The 17,333-nt window shown below is 33.2% G+C and overlaps 2 protein-coding genes across 2 annotated transcripts; one reads left to right on the forward strand and one right to left on the reverse strand.

The window, feature by feature from the left end:
* Positions 1-6,037: 6,037 nt before the first annotated feature.
* On the forward strand, positions 6,038-10,525 carry LOC145595533 (hydroxymethylglutaryl-CoA synthase-like). Its single transcript, XM_081651951.1, has 12 exons — positions 6,038-6,294; positions 7,118-7,224; positions 7,837-7,969; positions 8,098-8,241; positions 8,383-8,541; positions 8,776-8,849; positions 8,948-9,023; positions 9,126-9,181; positions 9,309-9,396; positions 9,484-9,624; positions 9,716-9,865; positions 9,991-10,525. The coding sequence occupies exons 1-12, from the start codon at positions 6,223-6,225 to the stop codon at positions 10,201-10,203; spliced, it is 1,413 nt and encodes a 470-aa protein (XP_081508077.1). The 5' UTR covers positions 6,038-6,222; the 3' UTR covers positions 10,204-10,525.
* A 3,295-nt stretch (positions 10,526-13,820) lies between these two features.
* LOC145595543 (bifunctional dTDP-4-dehydrorhamnose 3,5-epimerase/dTDP-4-dehydrorhamnose reductase-like) lies at positions 13,821-17,092 on the reverse strand. Its single transcript, XM_081651961.1, has 2 exons — positions 16,526-17,092; positions 13,821-14,558 (listed from the first exon to the last, which is right to left on the reverse strand). The coding sequence occupies exons 1-2, from the start codon at positions 16,976-16,978 to the stop codon at positions 14,100-14,102; spliced, it is 912 nt and encodes a 303-aa protein (XP_081508087.1). The 5' UTR covers positions 16,979-17,092; the 3' UTR covers positions 13,821-14,099.
* Positions 17,093-17,333: the final 241 nt, after the last annotated feature.

The following is a 17,333-nucleotide window of genomic DNA, read 5'->3' on the forward strand; positions in this document are numbered from 1 at the left end:
ATAATTAAAATAAGGTCACTATGTTGAAATAAAAGCTATTTTGGTAATATATAGGCTATAAGGGATTAATTTTTTTAATGAAATATATTATATACTGGTCAATATGAAAAATAAAGGTCATATGTTAAAATTAGGGTTATAACGTTGTATTCAAGTTCACAATAATATTAAATGTTATACAAGTTTTAATAAAGGTTACTATGTTAAAAATAAGGTTATTATGTTAAAAATAAGGGTCCCTATGTTCAATATAACGTCAGTTGCGTGTGTATAAATATCGGGTCCACAATAATATTATTGTGGACCAGGTCCACGCAAGTCTTTTTGTAATTTAACTCTCTAATTCAAAATATCTTTATATAAGTGAAATAGTACAATTTTTTTCTCAAAATAACTTTTCAATTGTAGTGTGTTACAAGTATTGTGATATCTACATTTTTGTCATTGCTATCGAGACCCTAATTACTGAGCGTGACTGGGAAGTCATGATAAGTCATTGCTATCAAGAGGCCAATTGTGTAGCAGATTGGCTAGCCAACTTTGGAGTGAGTTCGAGTCAGAAATTAGTCATCTTTGAGGCAGTCCGGGCTGGAGGATTTTCGTATGTACCATTTTATTAGAGGACTCCGGTCTCCGGTGGTGTCACGAGACCTAGGATGATTCCGGATGCATCTTAGCTCTAGTGACTAGTTTGATTTTTTTTTGTTTTTCTTTCTGTTGACTTTCTTTTCTTTCTAGTTCCTAGCTTTGTAATTTCCTCGTGCTCACCAAAAAAAAAAAGCATTTTTGTGAAGCGTTGCAAATATTAAAAAAAAAATAGAGGAAGTAATTAATACTCTGGAGAAGTATTAATCTATTATTGACTAATAAGCCACAAGGCCCATGATTTTATTAGCAAATTAAATGCAATAAATAAAACTAACACTAGATAACACTCCAAGTCGTCTAAGAAAAGCACATTTTATTTATGAATTTGCAACCACTGTCCGCCAGGAAGAAACCCTTCAAGCACAATTAAAATTTTTAATGCACAACTCTCATGAGGTGGCCAATATATACTATTGTACTTGTAGGATAATTATAGGAAATAGGATTATTTTATGAGAAAGTTCTTATCGAAAATTACTCGTATCATTAATGGCAATAAAAAGTTTCTATTATAGAGTAGTATTTTAAAATCTTATGTTGAATTGATAGAGCATTTATAGTATCAAAATATATATCATGTGTCAAAAAACACGTATATTTACATTGGTATTATATTTATGTCGGTAGTGTAATTATAATAGTACTACACTACTACTATAGTACTCGTAATAAAATAATTTCATTGGGGTAATTACAAGATGTCAATTCAATATAATAAACTCAAGGCATAAGAGTCCAATTCAAATTTCTATATTCGATTAGCTTGGAAGCAATAGGTAGGGAAATCCTTAGAGCCTTAGACGCATAAAATAAATTATGAAGGAAGCAAGTATCAATTAATTACTCTTCACAAAAAAAAATGATTACTTAATTAACAAAATTATTATCGATTGAAGAAATCTTTAGGGAATCATTGGTCATTAAGTTAATTAGCTTAGAAACTCATATTTTAATAATGCACACCAAGATAAATATAAAACAAGATTATGAATTAACTTGTGATCGGAGCAATCTGGTGATGAATGATCAAATATTTGTGGTATTCAACAAAATGATCTCGGTCATGTATCTTTAATTTTGTATAAATTGACTTTGACAACATAATAATAAATGATCAAGAGTGAGGATAGCTCAAGTGGCTAGATCTCCCCCTCCCGATTCCAAATGATCGTAAAATCCATTCTCATCACCCTTCCTTATTGCTCTGTATAAACACACAAAAAAAAATAGTAAATAATTCGAACTTTCATAAAAGGGGTATTTTAATAGATGGATCCTTGTGAAGTTGTGATAGTGATAATAAAAGGAGCTATTGGGAAGAATAATTACAAGAATGGACAAAAGAAAAGAAGGAACAACTAACTCTATTCAACAAGAGGGTGCAATTTGTAATAAAAGTAAATATTGAGGGTGGATTTATTTGAGATATATGAGGGTGGATTTATTTGAGATATATGAGGGTGGGTTCTCAAATCGTTCCATTGCAAACATCCTTTATAACAGAATTAAAGTTGTGTATACTATTAACATTTGTAACTTTCTCTACACACATAAAAAATATATATATATTTTCCGATGACAATGATATATCTTCAAAGTTAGATATATGCCTATACGATTGCATCACTAATTCAAATTCGCTGCACAAGACTCAAAATAGCTGTACTAATGATGATCGGTTCCAAGGCATCAATATTGTTATTATAATTATTTTTATTGTTATTTTTAGTTTATTATTAGATGACCGAATTTATTAGGATATTTTTGTTAGTTTAATTCGGTTAGTATAAGATAAGCTTAACTTTAAAGATCATATTTGCAAAATATTATCTTTACAAGTTAGAGTTAGTTTCCTAGTTAGATTAGAATTTGTTTTACCGATTTTTAGGCTAATTATTTAGCTTATAAATACGTGATGGTGTTTAACGAAAAGTATGATTGATTGATTTGAAATTTATAAAGTTTTACGTAAGCTTGTGCTTGTGTATTCTTGGCCTAGTTTAGGTTTTAAGCTCGTGTTGCTTAGCGTTTCTTGACCAAGACTCAAGATTCCAAACCTTTCAACTGCGATTGAAGGTTATATCCATCAAAATTCATATCAAATGAGCTCCCTAATATTGAATTACGACAACAAAAAAAATCTACAGTAAAAAGATTTAACTATGATGGTATGGATTTTGTGTATGATTGACTCATTAAGATTTAATTATTCTACTTTTTTCTATAAACTCTACATCAAAGTATATTGTGCGTGTCCAAAATAAATAAATAAAGAAAGTTAATAATTGTGAAAAGTCTTCCTCCAAGACATAAGCGCAATCTGTTTATTATACAAATCACTGTATGTGAGAGAGTGAGGGTAGCTCAAGTGGTTAGAGCTTCCCTCCCCGCCCTTGTGGCTCTCTAAACACCAAAAAAAAAAAAAAAAAAAAAAGTGTACGTTCATCTAAATACATGCATTTTTCTTTACTATATAAATTTCCATTACCACTAAATACTATTCAATTACAACATAAACTTTAAAAGGTGTGGGGGCTAGTGAGAGCAACTTTTTTTTGACACAAGTGAGAGCCAGCAACTAGTAGTTTTTATAGCATTTTTTCTTACATCAAAAGTATTTAATCCGTAACTACTAAATTAAAGGGGGAAAAAAAATCCAAAAGGGTTGAGCTCTATAGTTGGAGAAAAAAAAAAAACACTCAATAGGCAATACTATTCATATGGTAGACGATGATATATTAGTTATGACATTAAATAAGAAAAAATTGTTGGTTACAACATCGTTGACAATTTTGACATTATGACAAGTTGAAAACATTTCATACTCTCTATAATACGGAGTACATAGTTAAAGAAATTAACAATTAAAATCTAAAAAAGTACGCGTGTATTGAAGAGTGTAAAAATAATACTGGTAAACAAAACCAAACATCAATCAAAAACTTCAAAAGAGAACAAAGGGTACATCAGTACATGTATTCTCATAAATGTTGTTATCACCTCTTATTAGCATCAATCAACCAAGCCATATGTAACATCAATTGTATGTGTTTCTTGACTTCCTTCTCTTTTTATTTAGTTTATTGTAGCAGACGTATGTTGAAATTTAGTTGAAGTCTATTCTAGCCGAGTAGCATACAGATGTTGAAATTAATTAATTGATGTCTGCGTAAAGTATTTCTTACCCAGTTAAAAAAAAAAATTTAAAAATACGAAGTATAAGTTGTACTACAGTAGTTTTCAAAAAAAAAAAAAAAAAAAAATATTATAAGTTGTACTACGTATATAAATATTGAAAAAAAAAACCCAAAAAAATTACCAATCATGGACAATACATGGTTTAAGCCTACAATTTCTCTTAATTTAGTTTTCTACCACCATCAATATTCAATAAGCTGATATTTTAAGTCTTACCTTAAATTTTGTTACTTTGTTAGTATTATGGATCTTATCTACTTCCTCCGTTCTTTTAATATTGCATCACTTATTTTTTTTAAGAATTTTTGCAAATATTACACCATTTTCATTTTAGGACAAAAAATATTTTTGTTCACACTGCAAATACAAACATATCCTTACTTTTTCACACTTATTGTTTAGTTTATGTTTACATCACATGGATGCTTTTGTATTTTTACCTTTCTCTCTCTTTCTTTTTCCCACCACCAAAATTATTGTGCCAAACTTGTAAAGTGCAATAATAAAAAAACGAAGGAAGTATTACTCATTTACTCCCTCTGTTTTCCTTTAAATACATCAGTTTGATTGCTATGTTTGTCCACACGTAACTTTGACAATATAATATAATAAAATTTATTTATTTTATAATAGCAAAAAAAATTAAGTCATCAAACATGACATGTAAATAGTGCAGAAGTCACACTGATGCATTTTAAATAAATAAATAACAGAATGTGTAACTAATACTAAAATAGTTTTCGTTCACTTCACCTTATTTTGCTGAACTGAAATTATTTAACTGAGCTGAAATTATTTTTGCTGAACTAAAATTATTTTTGTTGAATTGATATTATTTTTACTAATTTTTAAATTATATTTCTTCTTTAAAGTTACTGAATTTTACTTAAATTAACTTATTTTTGTTGAATTGAAATTATTTTTAATTGACTGAACTTATTTTTAATGAACTAAAATTATTAACTAAGTTGAAATTATTTTTACTTAATAATTTTTAACGTGAAGTGAACAGGAACATGATACATTCTTATTTAAAGCAAAAGATCACATATTGCACTCTTTACATTTGCCAAATTAAGGAATATAACTGATTACTCGTATTATTCACTCCATTCACCTGTTAACAATTAGGCCTCGTTCACTTCACATTATTTTTGCTGAATTGGAATTATTTTTGCTTAACTTATATTATTTAACTGAATTGAAATTAATTTTACTAAACTGAAATTATTTTTTCCGAACTGCAATTATTTCTATTGCTTTAAAGTTACTGATTTTTATTGACTTGAAATTATTTACTAAACTGAACTTAACTTATTTTTACCGAACTTAACTTATTTTAGTTGAACTGAAATTATTTTTACTGGATTGAAATTATTTTTATAGAATTTATTTTTTAAGGTAAAATGAATAGAGCTTTACCTTGTTACGGGAGGGGACTGGAACCTAACCACCCAGAACTGATCCCCGAATCCGGATTAGCCCAAAGGGTGAACCGGATGGAACACCCAAAAAAAATAAAAAAAATAGAGCTTTACCTTGTTACGTAGCATGAACTAATTTTGTTGAATCATTTTCAATTAATTGAGTAATACGCACAAACCTAACCCAAAAGGAGGGGGTTTGACCGGTATTCTGAAATTTAAAACTCAAGTAATTAGAAATAAAATAAACTAGGATACTTTGTGTAAAACTTAACTCGTAATCAAATTACTATAGAAACTACACAAGATTATGCAAATTTTTGGGACACGAGTTGTTAAGTTTAACATGGTTTAAGACATCATTCGTATGGTTGTATTTGGCCCCATTTGTTATCGGCTAAAGATATATTCTGTTTATTTAGCAAATTTATTTTGGTATTTGAAAAGTGGTGGTACTGGAACTTTATTGGCCCAAAAGATGAAACGAAGACTTACAAATAACCAAAATCCGCAGATCTTCAATTCCAACCGTCTAATACACACTAGTAACAAACGGTTAAACAAGCCAAATCTGAACTACGTAATAATATTTAGTCTAGATCGATTTAGTGTCGAGTTAAGACTAATTCCCTATAAAGGATAAAATAAATCTTGAAAAATCTACCTGGAATTTCCTTGTTAGTAGTAGTAGGTGTCATGGACTAATAACATACATGAAGACATGATGATACATCTAGTCTATATAAGGCACAAAATTAAGGCACCCAAAATTCACTTCTCAAATACAAAAAAAAAACCTCTCTTGCTAACTTCCCTGTTTTTGTTCCTTTGCCAATCTTTCCGGACCCTCCGATCTTCTCTCTCCTTTCTCTCAACTGTCGTTGTAATCGAGGAAGAGACTTGCAGAAAACTTGAGAGAAGAAATTTTTCATTTTTTTCATCTGTAAAAATAATGGCTTCTTCTGTAAAGAATGTAGGAATTCTTGCCATGGAAATCTACTTCCCTCCTACTTGTGTTCAACAGGTAAATCAATCTTATAATCCCTATTCTCACATAAATATCAATTAATTTTATTTTTTATTTTTATTATTATTATTTTTTTGTAATGGGGTTTATGATTTATTTATGATTGTACAATCAAATTGGTTTTTCCATGATTTTGGGATTTTCCCAGAAGCTATTTTAGTTTCATCTGTGAATGGAAATGTGCTGGAGAAATTTGATTGCCATGTGGGATTTTGCTAGATTACCAGGAAAATATAAACAAATAAAACCCAAAAAAATAAAATAAATGGATATTTGTTATTTTATTTCATTTTATTTTTTTGGGTGTTATAACATTGATTTTTCATATTTTTTCTGAACTTTGAGAGATATGACAAATCAATTTGAATGAACAATAATTATTTATCAGCCTTTTTACTGATTAAATTAATCATTTTGTAATTTGGCCTAAAAAAAAAAGCTTCAGAAAGTGAGATACTTTGGCTTAAGTTGGTAGGTTAATGAGATCATGATGGGTCCTTAACTTGGGTATTAAGTACCCAATTGAGAATTTGCCCAATCTAATTAGTTTTAAGCTTTTGATTAAGATGTTTATGTTTCATTGTGAAGTCAACTCTTTGAAAATCAGAGAAACTTTTGCTAGAATAGTTTCTAAATTTCCTTGAATGTTGGAAATTCCATCTTGAAGTGATTTTCTGGATTTGAAGTTAAGGATCATAACTTTAAGATGTTATAGTTGCTGATTTAAATGTCATATGAGTAACTCATAAGTTAAATTTGTTTTTTGGGAGTTTCTTGTTTGTTATGTCATCATAAATCTTTGATGGTGTATGTTAAACAGGAAGCATTGGAGGTCCATGATGGGGCTAGCAAAGGAAAGTACACCATTGGACTTGGACAAGATTGTATGGCATTCTGTACTGATGTGGAAGACATTATATCGATGAGGTTTGATACCTACGTTCGAACTTACCTCTATACTCTATGATCAATTGTTGCATCCATATATCTAAAATTTACTCTTTACTTAGTTTTCAAGCTCAATAAATCAGCTAGTGAATGTGTTTTTTGTATTAGTCATCGTTTGTTTTTGAATGATTTAAATCTCTAAGCAAGATGGTTAAATTGGCATTTCTATGTGACATTTTTTGATCGAACTTGTATGAAATTATGCACGTATTTCTGAAACATCTTGTTTTCTCTAGGAAGTCTTTTTTGCATATGAAATTTTTTAAAACAAGTTGAATAAAAGAGAACATTACTTGATTCTCTTGCTTTTGAAAAGGTTTGCTTAGAAATTATGGTTAGTTTTTTTATTTTCCAGAAAGTTGGGAAATCTTGTGGAAAATTGAGAAATGATGTGTCTAATCTCTATAGATATCATCTCTTGATACTTAGAAGGTGTGGATAGCTGAGTAGTCTATTATGTTGTTTGGAAGGATTATTGAATTGCCTGTTACAATTTTAAGTACTTGAAGGTGGAGCATTTATCAACCTTTGTTGTAACATAACTTTATAGTTATGAGATGGGTACCTCTCTGATCATCTCTGTACTTGTAGTTTGACAGCAGTGAACAATCTTCTAGAGAAATATCATGTTGATCCCAAGCAAATTGGTCGGCTGGAAGTAGGCAGCGAGACTGTCTTGGACAAGAGCAAATCTATCAAGACATTCTTGATGCAAATTTTTGAGGTACTATTTGAAATAAGTGCATAGTCATCTTTGTTTCATATTTATTCTTCTATCTGGTTTTTTGTGGGTATAGCTAGTATCCCTCATGTCTGAACATACTTGATGTTCTTTTGTTAAAAAATGATTAGGAACATGGAAACACAGACATTGAAGGTGTGGACTCAACCAATGCATGCTATGGTGGAACTGCTGCATTATTTAATTGTGTAAACTGGGTGGAGAGCAGTTCATGGGATGGACGCTATGGCCTTGTTGTATGCACAGACAGTGCGGTATGCTCAAATTATCTCTCTTTTTAAATTACATATTTTAATAACCTTATCATAGCAACTTCATGTGGAATACAAGCTAATTTGCACTTCATTTGGTATGAACTTTCAATCTTATTGATTTTGTGAATATTCCTTTACCAGGTCTATGCCGAGGGAGCAGCTAGACCCACTGGAGGGGCAGCTACTGTTGCAATGCTTGTGGGCCCAGATGCCCCCATCGCTTTTGAAAGCAAGTTGAGGGGCAGCCATATGGCTCATGTTTATGATTTTTACAAGCCCAACCTAGCCAGTGAATATCCAGTAAGTCTTAGGCTCTGCACAATTTAGATGGGATAGAAAATGGTGCCAATGTCAAGCATATGGTATTTGGAGAATAAATATTACTCAAGTGTTTGCTAAATAACTCAAGCTTACATATATCTCATGTTTATTGGTTGATGCTCTCTGGAGATGTGCTATAGGTTTTTCGTTTTCGTGGATTTGTTATGTCTCGTTCATTAAGTAAAACTGATCTATTGACGTGTTCTGCCGTAGGTTGTTGATGGGAAGTTGTCACAAACTTGTTATCTCATGGCGGTTGATGCTTGCTACAAACATTTCTGCAGCAAGTGAGTCATTAATAGAATCTTTAACTGCCCTTAAGAATACATTGTGTCCATCACTATACCTTTAAGCTTGTGAAGCTAAACTATTCTCCCAACTGTAGGTATGAGAAGTTTGAAGGCAAGAAATTCTCTATTGATGACGCCGAATATGTCGTATTCCATTCTCCATACAACAAGGTATACCTCTGATGTAGTTATGTTTGAAATAATTGATGTTCAAAACAAGTGTACTTGCAAATTTGACAATCTTAAAATAATGCCCCTCTCTTATTTTCACAGCTTGTGCAAAAGAGCTTTGCCCGATTGGTGTACAATGATTTCTTGAGAAATGCTAGGTATTGTCCTCTTCTTACTATAATGTAGTGGCTATTGTTATTGGGATTATGTCAATTTGTCTAATGAAGGGCTATAAACTTATCACCATTGTGCTCTTTTACCAATATTTGCTTCATTGATTGGCAGCTCCATCAACGAAGACGCTGGGGAGAAGCTTTCCCCATTCTCCAATCTGTCTATTGATGAAAGCTATCAAAGCAGGGATCTTGAAAAGGTGTGTTATCGCTGATACAACAAACTTAATTGATAAATATAAGAGTTAGTAAAAAATATTTATGTTAGTAAATTTTATCACTTATAGGTAGCTCAGCAAGTTGCGAAGCCCTTATATGACAAGAAGGTTCAACCGACCACCTTGATACCAAAGCAAATTGGGAATACATACACAGCATCCCTATATTCAGCATTTGCTTCCCTTATTCACAATAAACACAGTGAATTGGTGAGTACTTCAGGCATATTTATATGATTTGGTCGTTTTACGTTGTTAACTTGGTTTAGTATTCATGCTTTTGGCTATTAATATATTTCAGGCTGGCAAGAGGATCATAATGTTCTCTTATGGAAGTGGTTTGACAGCTACAATGTTCTCATTCCGGCTAAATGAAGGGCAGAAGCCCTTCAGCTTGTCCAACATTGCAGCAGTCATGAATGTTGCTGACAAGTTGAAGTCGAGGCATGAGGTAATTCCTCTTTAGCATCCCTTTATCTGGTTTGGGAAAGAGGGTTTTAGGTGGAGTAATAACAGTAAATTAGTCGTATAAATTTGATCATGGCTTAATATCTGACTTATATGATTCGTCTGCAGTTCCCACCTGAGAAATTTGTCGAAACCTTGAAGCTAATGGAGCACAGGTATGGGGCAAAGGAATTTGTGACGAGTAAGGATACCACCCTTTTGGCTCCGGGTACTTACTACTTAACCGAGGTAGACTCTATGTATCGAAGATTCTATGCCAAGAAACCCGCAAATGATTCTAATGGCGCACAAGAAAATGGTTCAGTTACCAATGGTCACTGATGCTTAAGGGTAGTTATCCGCCCGTAATTGCTGCAACTCTGAAGAGTGATAGTCTTTTTGGATGTTTGCAGCATTGGGTGGATACTATGCTGTTATAAAATCAGCTGAAATGGTTAGAAATATTGTTTGATCATGCAAAATATTGCATCCTTTTCTTACATTTTAATATTATTCATTCTGGTAGTGTGAGCTTGTATTGTGCTTCTTTATTCAAGCTAATTTATTTAGAGTTAATATTGTTTCAAACTAGAAATGTATTGTATGTTTGGTAATTAATAGACAGTTTAAGAAAATAAAATAGTTGAGAAGCTGTCATTATTCATTTATTGGATCTTTTGGGTTTTCTTGGGTTTTCTTGTTATTTAATTTATTTGTTTTTATTAGAAAGTGACATTGTCACACACATGGCCGCTGCCACAGGACCAGATCATTAGATGCCTTAGCCTGAGGAGATTGGTACCACAAAATGATTGTTTTTAAAAGTTGTACAAAAGTGTGAGGTTAAATGACTACTTGTACTTTTAATCTTAAGCTAGCCAAAGGGTAGTGAAATTACGAGAGTAGATAAGGGTAGCTATGTAGTTTCACCAAAGTTACAACTCTTTTACTCCGTAGTTCCATATTGGTACTCCCTCCATTTTTAAAATATTTGCTCCATTTCTCCATACGCGGAGTTTTAGGAGAATTTGGAGAAAGTAATAAAGTATGGAGGTAGTGGGGTAGGTGAAAGAATAAAAAACTGTAAAAAGCAAAAGTAGTTGGGAGAATTGAAGGAGAGAGAATATGAAATTAATAAAATATGATTTATGGTGGGTTCACTAGATGAGAGAAATAAATTAAATATTATACAAACTTTTTTAATAAGGAAATAGAGTAAATATTTAAAAACGATCAGAAAAGAGACATAGAGCAAGTATTTAAAAACGGAGAGAGTAAGTTTTTAGCTACGACTATTTAAAAATTGCATATAAGAACTTATTCTGATCGTTTTTAAGGCTTTTTTAAACCCTTAACCCTTTTGGGATTAAGGCTTTGATTGATTGATTGATTGATTGATATAAGAACTTATTCTATACCATTGTAGTTACTCTTAAGTCATAACTTCGTCCTCTTTACGCATGCTAGCATAGAATACGAGTCCCCCTAATATGACAATCCAAAAGGGTTAAGGGTTTAAAAAAGGGTTTGAAGATAAATAATTGAGATTTTAGATTTTAGATTCATATAGGTATTAGATACCCACGTGAAAAGCCAATGGATTTTGGTCATGTGTCCCGCTAGTTGTCGAATATAATAATTGGGGATCCATAATTTACATGTTTAAAGTGGGGTTGGTTGGTCAAGTTATCAAATCTGGTAAGTGTGAATAATGTGTGACACTGACCCAATGAGTAGACTCCAATGTTTCCAGACTTCAGTGAAGTTTATAGAGTAGGTGCTGAGAAGAAAATTTATGTTTCCATGAAAGAAAATAACCCAAAGGGAGAACCCTAGCCAATTCTTCAAGCACAAAAGCCACATACATGTACTAAAAGACTTACCCTAGCCAAAGGGTAAGTCTATTGGTACAGGTATGTGGCACGTAGGTACGAAGAGAATAATTGATCCCCCCTCCCCCCCATCGATGGTCCTCTCATAGCATCCTCCGGAAAAGTTATCTAATGTAATTTGTAGTTGTCTAAGTTACAATGTGTGTCAATGTCGTATTAAGCCCTTGAACTTATTAGTCTAGTTAGGAGCATCTGGTCTATAGACCGTTAATGTTTTCTGACCTTCTTTACTACTCCCCCCCACACACACACACAAAAAAAAAAAAAAAAAATTAAAAAATATAAAAAGTAAATAAATAAATAAAAATAAAAAATTATACTCATTCTTATGATAAAATGCTTGTTTAGGTTGTTGTTTGGTTGACACAGAAACATAATTGCAAAGAAAGTGAAAGTTCAAGATAAGTTAGCAAACTTCAACTTGAATTGGCCAATCAAAATTTATAGGAAGTCTAGTGTCTAGATTAATACTACTTGGTATATGTCAATCAAATAGGTGAAAAAAATTCCTAAAATATCTTATGTCAATGTAACATCTCATTGTTCCATGTAAACTGAACAAGCACTAAATTAGCCAAGAGAAAAATGAGTAGCAAAAGGTTAGGAGCCAGCAATGGATGATAATGAGCTCTATAGCTTGGGATTGATCACATAAGAGGAAGAATTGAATGGGCTTTAGGTTCAGTATAATAGCCAGTAATCTAAGTTGACAATCTCATAAATATCAATATCATTCAAATTCTGATTATCAATTTTAGTTCAATTATCACCCTTAGCTTACTAAAGCCTTGGGAAAAGTTGGTGACAAGACTACATCAAGGCTTAAGTAGGCTAGGCCTTCCTAAAAGGCCGAACTGGACCATAAAAATAGGCTAATTCTGTACAAAGAAGTTTAAATTTTTATATTAGGCCCGTTTGGTTTAATTCTGTTAGTAGAGATGAAAGCCTGTACCAATCTCCCTGTAATTGCTTGCATATATAGCTGCAATGATGACATGCAGCTCAAGGCTCTGCATCAGTTCAGGTTATTCTAGCATGGACTTCGGTGTAACCTCCATTCTCCAACTTCGCAAAGTTGTGATCTGTAGCCAGACGCAAGCAGAGCTTCGCTTCTGCTGGTGAAAAAGGCTTTAGTTTGATATTCAAACCTGCTGATATGATGGACTTGATATTCAGCACCAGTGTATGCTTTTCAGTTCCAAGTGAGAGTATTCGTTTAACAAGTACTGCGGTTTATAAGCAAAAGCCTCTGCAAAGGTTGGACAATAGTATAAAGTCGTAGCACGCTGTGGCAGGGGCAGACATGAAGATTACATCTGGCTATGGTGTTCATTCTACAGAATCAAATCTCGTGTTTAATTTCATAGTGGTAATATAATTTCAACTTCGCTACTTTCTTCAACCAGGATTGGTAGGATTAGGAATTATCTCTAATTGCTCTGAGTACTGATCTAACATTCTAAGCACTGCCTCTTCAATCTTTTGGTGTACAAGAAACAAACAGGATTTGTAAATACTGCCTTCTTCCAGTCACTGTGTTCAATCTTTAATCGGACTAACTCGGCATCTCCTTGGTTTTACTACAGTTCACACTAGGAATTCAATTGTTAACTTTCATGGTTTCAACACAGATGGTGCATGGAAAGGTGTAACCTTGGATATAATAGTATTCATGAAGCTAACGAAAGATTGGTTTTTGGAAAATTTCTCCGTAAAGAGATCTACATCTGTCTATTTTCGTGCAAGACAGTTTGCTGTAAAAAGAACAAAATCCTCTGAACTTTCTAATGGAAAACGCATCTGGGCTTCATAAACTGGTAGACGAAGCAATATTAGGCTAAGCCCTTGATCTTGGAAGCTTGAGCACGAATAAGAATTCAACAATGAAAGGGCTTCCTTTCAACTCGATGGTTTCATCTTAAACACAAGGGATTATTTTCGCTACTTGAGCTTTTGTTAACGATGTGTTCCGACAATATGGAATAACTTACTTACCTAGTTACCTAAGCCTTTACCAAAAGGTACAAAACCATAGAGTAGATTTAATCAAGCAGAACATGGGATAAGTTGAACAAACAATCATTATATATTGAAATGTAATTATGGCACAAATCTCAGCCTCAACTAATTTATTCAAAATCCAATTGTTACAAATACAAAACATCACTCCTTTTTGTGCTTAAGAAGAAAGAATACAAATAGACATAGTACATAATGGCAACAATTACTCGTAATTTTCAATAATAATGATGCCTAAATTGAAGTATGCAAAACCCAATTCAACTCGGTCCAAATAATAGAAATTTAGAGAGTTGAAGTAAAAGTTCTGACCTAGACAGACTATCATCAAGCTGCAACTTCAGCTGTTTTCTTGTTTGGCTCGAACACATACTTTATGAGAGACTCCTTAATGGGTAGAAGCTCAGGAAATTCTGTCTTCAGTTTGGTGGTCTCAAGCTCATTGTTGCTTCTTGGAGCAACGATCACCTTAGCCTGCTCCTCAAGGGTAAAGTTTTTCCATGTGAATTTGGGGTCAATGTAATCCCTGTACATCTCTAAAATTTCGTTGTGGCTAACAACGCCAGGGTTTGTGAAGTTGTAGATTCCTGTGAGGTTTCTCTTTGCCATCTCAATGGAGATGGGAAGCAGCTCATCCAAGATTGTCATTGAGTTGGGAATGTTGACCACCTTCTCATACCTGGCAATCTTGGTAATGAAGTTGCGGGGATTGGATAAATCAGAGGAGATTGGCATGCGCACCCTCAATGTGCATACATTCTCGTAATTCTGAAGTAAATCCTCAACCTACACAATCCATAACAAGTGCACTTGCATCAGTAAAGGGTTAAATGTTAGGTGATAACTGAAGAGTAGTCTGAACACAAGACAGTACATGTGAATTATGATACACATACGACCATTCAGCTTATCAGAACAGGCAATAGAACTCAACACAGACATTCAGGACACTTTAAAAACCAATAACAAACAAAGATCCTCCCTTTTATCTTAATTCGGGGTTATTTTTAAGGTTAAAATTCCACCCTGAGTCAGTCATAATATAATGATAAAAACTTAATTTTTTGAAAAAAAAAAAGAGTATACTTTTAGTACAGATCCAATTGCATAGCTTACAATTATCAACTAATATACTCTACTAAAATATCCAAATAGATGAAATTCATGGTCAATCTTCAACGTCAAATAAGAGAGGAAGGGTGTTTGGGAGGAGAGCGGGGGGAAGAGAAAGGGATATAACAACTACTGTACAACACAAGTATGAGAGGATAGAAAGTGATTAATAATTCATCAAAAAATTTGTGTCCCATGTTTATGTATCTCTGACTATTGTACTTTCCTTTTGCTTACTTTAGCATTTAGATCCTTATCATAGGCAGTCCTTATCATTGTCTCTTGGGATGCAACTTTGGTATAACCTTTCACCATACTTGATAAAAGATTGGCTATATGGCGCCTAAACCTCTTATGTGCCCAGCTATTTTCTGAATATTCTCCTAACGACACGCAACTTATAGTCTACACATAGCATCGGTGAACAAAAAATTTGTCATAATATACAATGAACAAAAACATGTACATGAATTTTGATTGAGAATGTGGGGACATTTGTAGAGTTTTCTGTATATGGCACTAAATATGAATGGAGACTATGAAACCCAAAAAGGCCAAAACATGAACATTACAGGACAAATTTGTCATGGTATGACAAAAGGATACTGCAAGACTGAATCCTAGGATACTAGATAAAGTAAGCAACCATCACAAAGACTCAATTAAGTCTAGATTCTATGCTAATACTAGATAAGATACTTAATATAGAAAGTCATCGCCACAAACGCTCTATAGATATAATAGTGGTTACCATCCCTAGCTTGAAACCCAACAATAACTTAAACATCAGACATATATCCTCACATTCTACATCACATCTACGACTAAACAAAGTTAAGAATGACACCAAAAACACCAGATCCAATAAACAATTCATCATCTCCTTGACTATGTGGAGTGATCTAGATCTTGTTCAAAAAACCACATTGATATCTCATTATGATATAAGTAAATCAAGACGTGGAGCTAACCCGAGTGATGTTTCATATCATCAGATGCACAAACAACCAGAAAAAGGATCCATAGCACACAAAGTTTATATTTTTAGCAGTTGATCATACTTCTTGTAATGTGGGATCAATGACTCACACAAAAACTCAACACAAGATCCATAAAAATACTTATTTCAACTTCCATCTCAATCTCCATGACACAAAATACAAAAAATGTGCATCCGATCTCAATTGTGATCCTCATTATTAGATCAGTAATCTGACATCCAAGTACAATTCAAATCAACAATGAAGCACATTATTCAAATGTCAATCCAGAATCAATGTAACACAAATTACACAATGTAACACCTATATCCAATCAATACCCATATGACATCATTTGTCCAAGTGTCAGAATCAACTATAAAATGAAATGTACACGCCCATGTCCGAATGTTGAGAATCCAACACGGGTACTTGAGGTAAAAAGGTAAAATGAAGAGTCCGAGTAACATAGATTAAACGGACCGACACGCAAAACATCAAAGATCCATCATCAATAACATAAGATCTCAAATCCAAAACAACACCAAATCACATTACAACAAACACAACTTATTCAATTCTCAATCATATAATTCAAATCAGATTAAACAATAACCAATCAAACAAATATGAAGAAAATCAAATGAAAAAGAAACATACCATAGCTTTGGTCTTAGAATAAAAAGACCCAATAAAATTAGGAGTATCCACTTCCTTAAACCCAATCCCAGAATCAATAGGATGTTTATCATCATACTCAAAAATACACCCAGTAGCATAATTGATCAAAACGAGGCCGTTTTGACGACAAACATCAGCCAAAGTAAGAGTCCCAACAACGTTGGCACGAATAGTCTCAACTTTATGGGACTCACACCAGTCAACGTTAGGACGACCGGTAACTCCGGCAGCGTTGAACACGTGGGTGGGTTTGACAGCCGCCACGTCAGCCTCCAAGGAAGACCGGTTTTCCAACCGGCCAGAACCGTAAGTGTAGGAGATTCCTTGGGAATCGCAGAGTTTGCCGAGTAAACCACCGATCCAACCGGTTCGACCGTAGATGAGGAAGTTGAAGGATTTGGGGTCAGATGAACCGTTTCCTTGGAGACCCATTTTTAGAGAGAGAAAATTTGGTAAGAAGAGAGAGAAATGAAATGGGGTTGTCTGAAATTATGGGTTGAATCTAGAATGGTGTCTCTCTTTTAAAATGGAAGGGAAGAGAAAGAGATGATGAGAGGTGAGATTTGGGGAGTGTTGTAATAAGGACAGTGACGGTCTTTTCCATGTGGAGGGCTGATTCACCAAGCTTTGTTTCCACCGTGGTGGGTTTGTGCATTACGCGTATACTATACGTGCGTTGTTCTTTTTTAATCGTAATGTTTGGAATTTTACAATATTTTTAATTTTTTACATATTTATTTTTAAAAAAAATTTAAGGTAAGAAGAAAGATCTTACCTCAACTTTTAC

This window comes from Chenopodium album, chromosome 2 (assembly GCF_948465745.1).
Source record: "Chenopodium album chromosome 2, dcCheAlbu1.1, whole genome shotgun sequence".
Lineage (NCBI taxonomy): Eukaryota > Viridiplantae > Streptophyta > Magnoliopsida > Caryophyllales > Amaranthaceae > Chenopodium > Chenopodium album.

Bases quoted from the DNA above. Each gene is read 5' to 3' on its own strand.
- LOC145595533 (XM_081651951.1), top strand. From the start codon at position 6,223: ATGGCTTCTTCTGTAAAGAATGTAGGAATTCTTGCCATGGAAATCTAC. The intron at 6,295-7,117 runs GTAAATCAATCT...TATGTTAAACAG, and splicing joins CTCCTACTTGTGTTCAACAG to GAAGCATTGGAGGTCCATGA. The intron at 7,225-7,836 runs GTTTGATACCTA...CTGTACTTGTAG, and splicing joins GAAGACATTATATCGATGAG to TTTGACAGCAGTGAACAATC.
- LOC145595543 (XM_081651961.1), bottom strand. From the start codon at position 16,978: ATGGGTCTCCAAGGAAACGGTTCATCTGACCCCAAATCCTTCAACTTC. The intron at 14,559-16,525 runs GTATGTTTCTTT...TGGATTGTGTAG, and splicing joins ATTCTAAGACCAAAGCTATG to GTTGAGGATTTACTTCAGAA.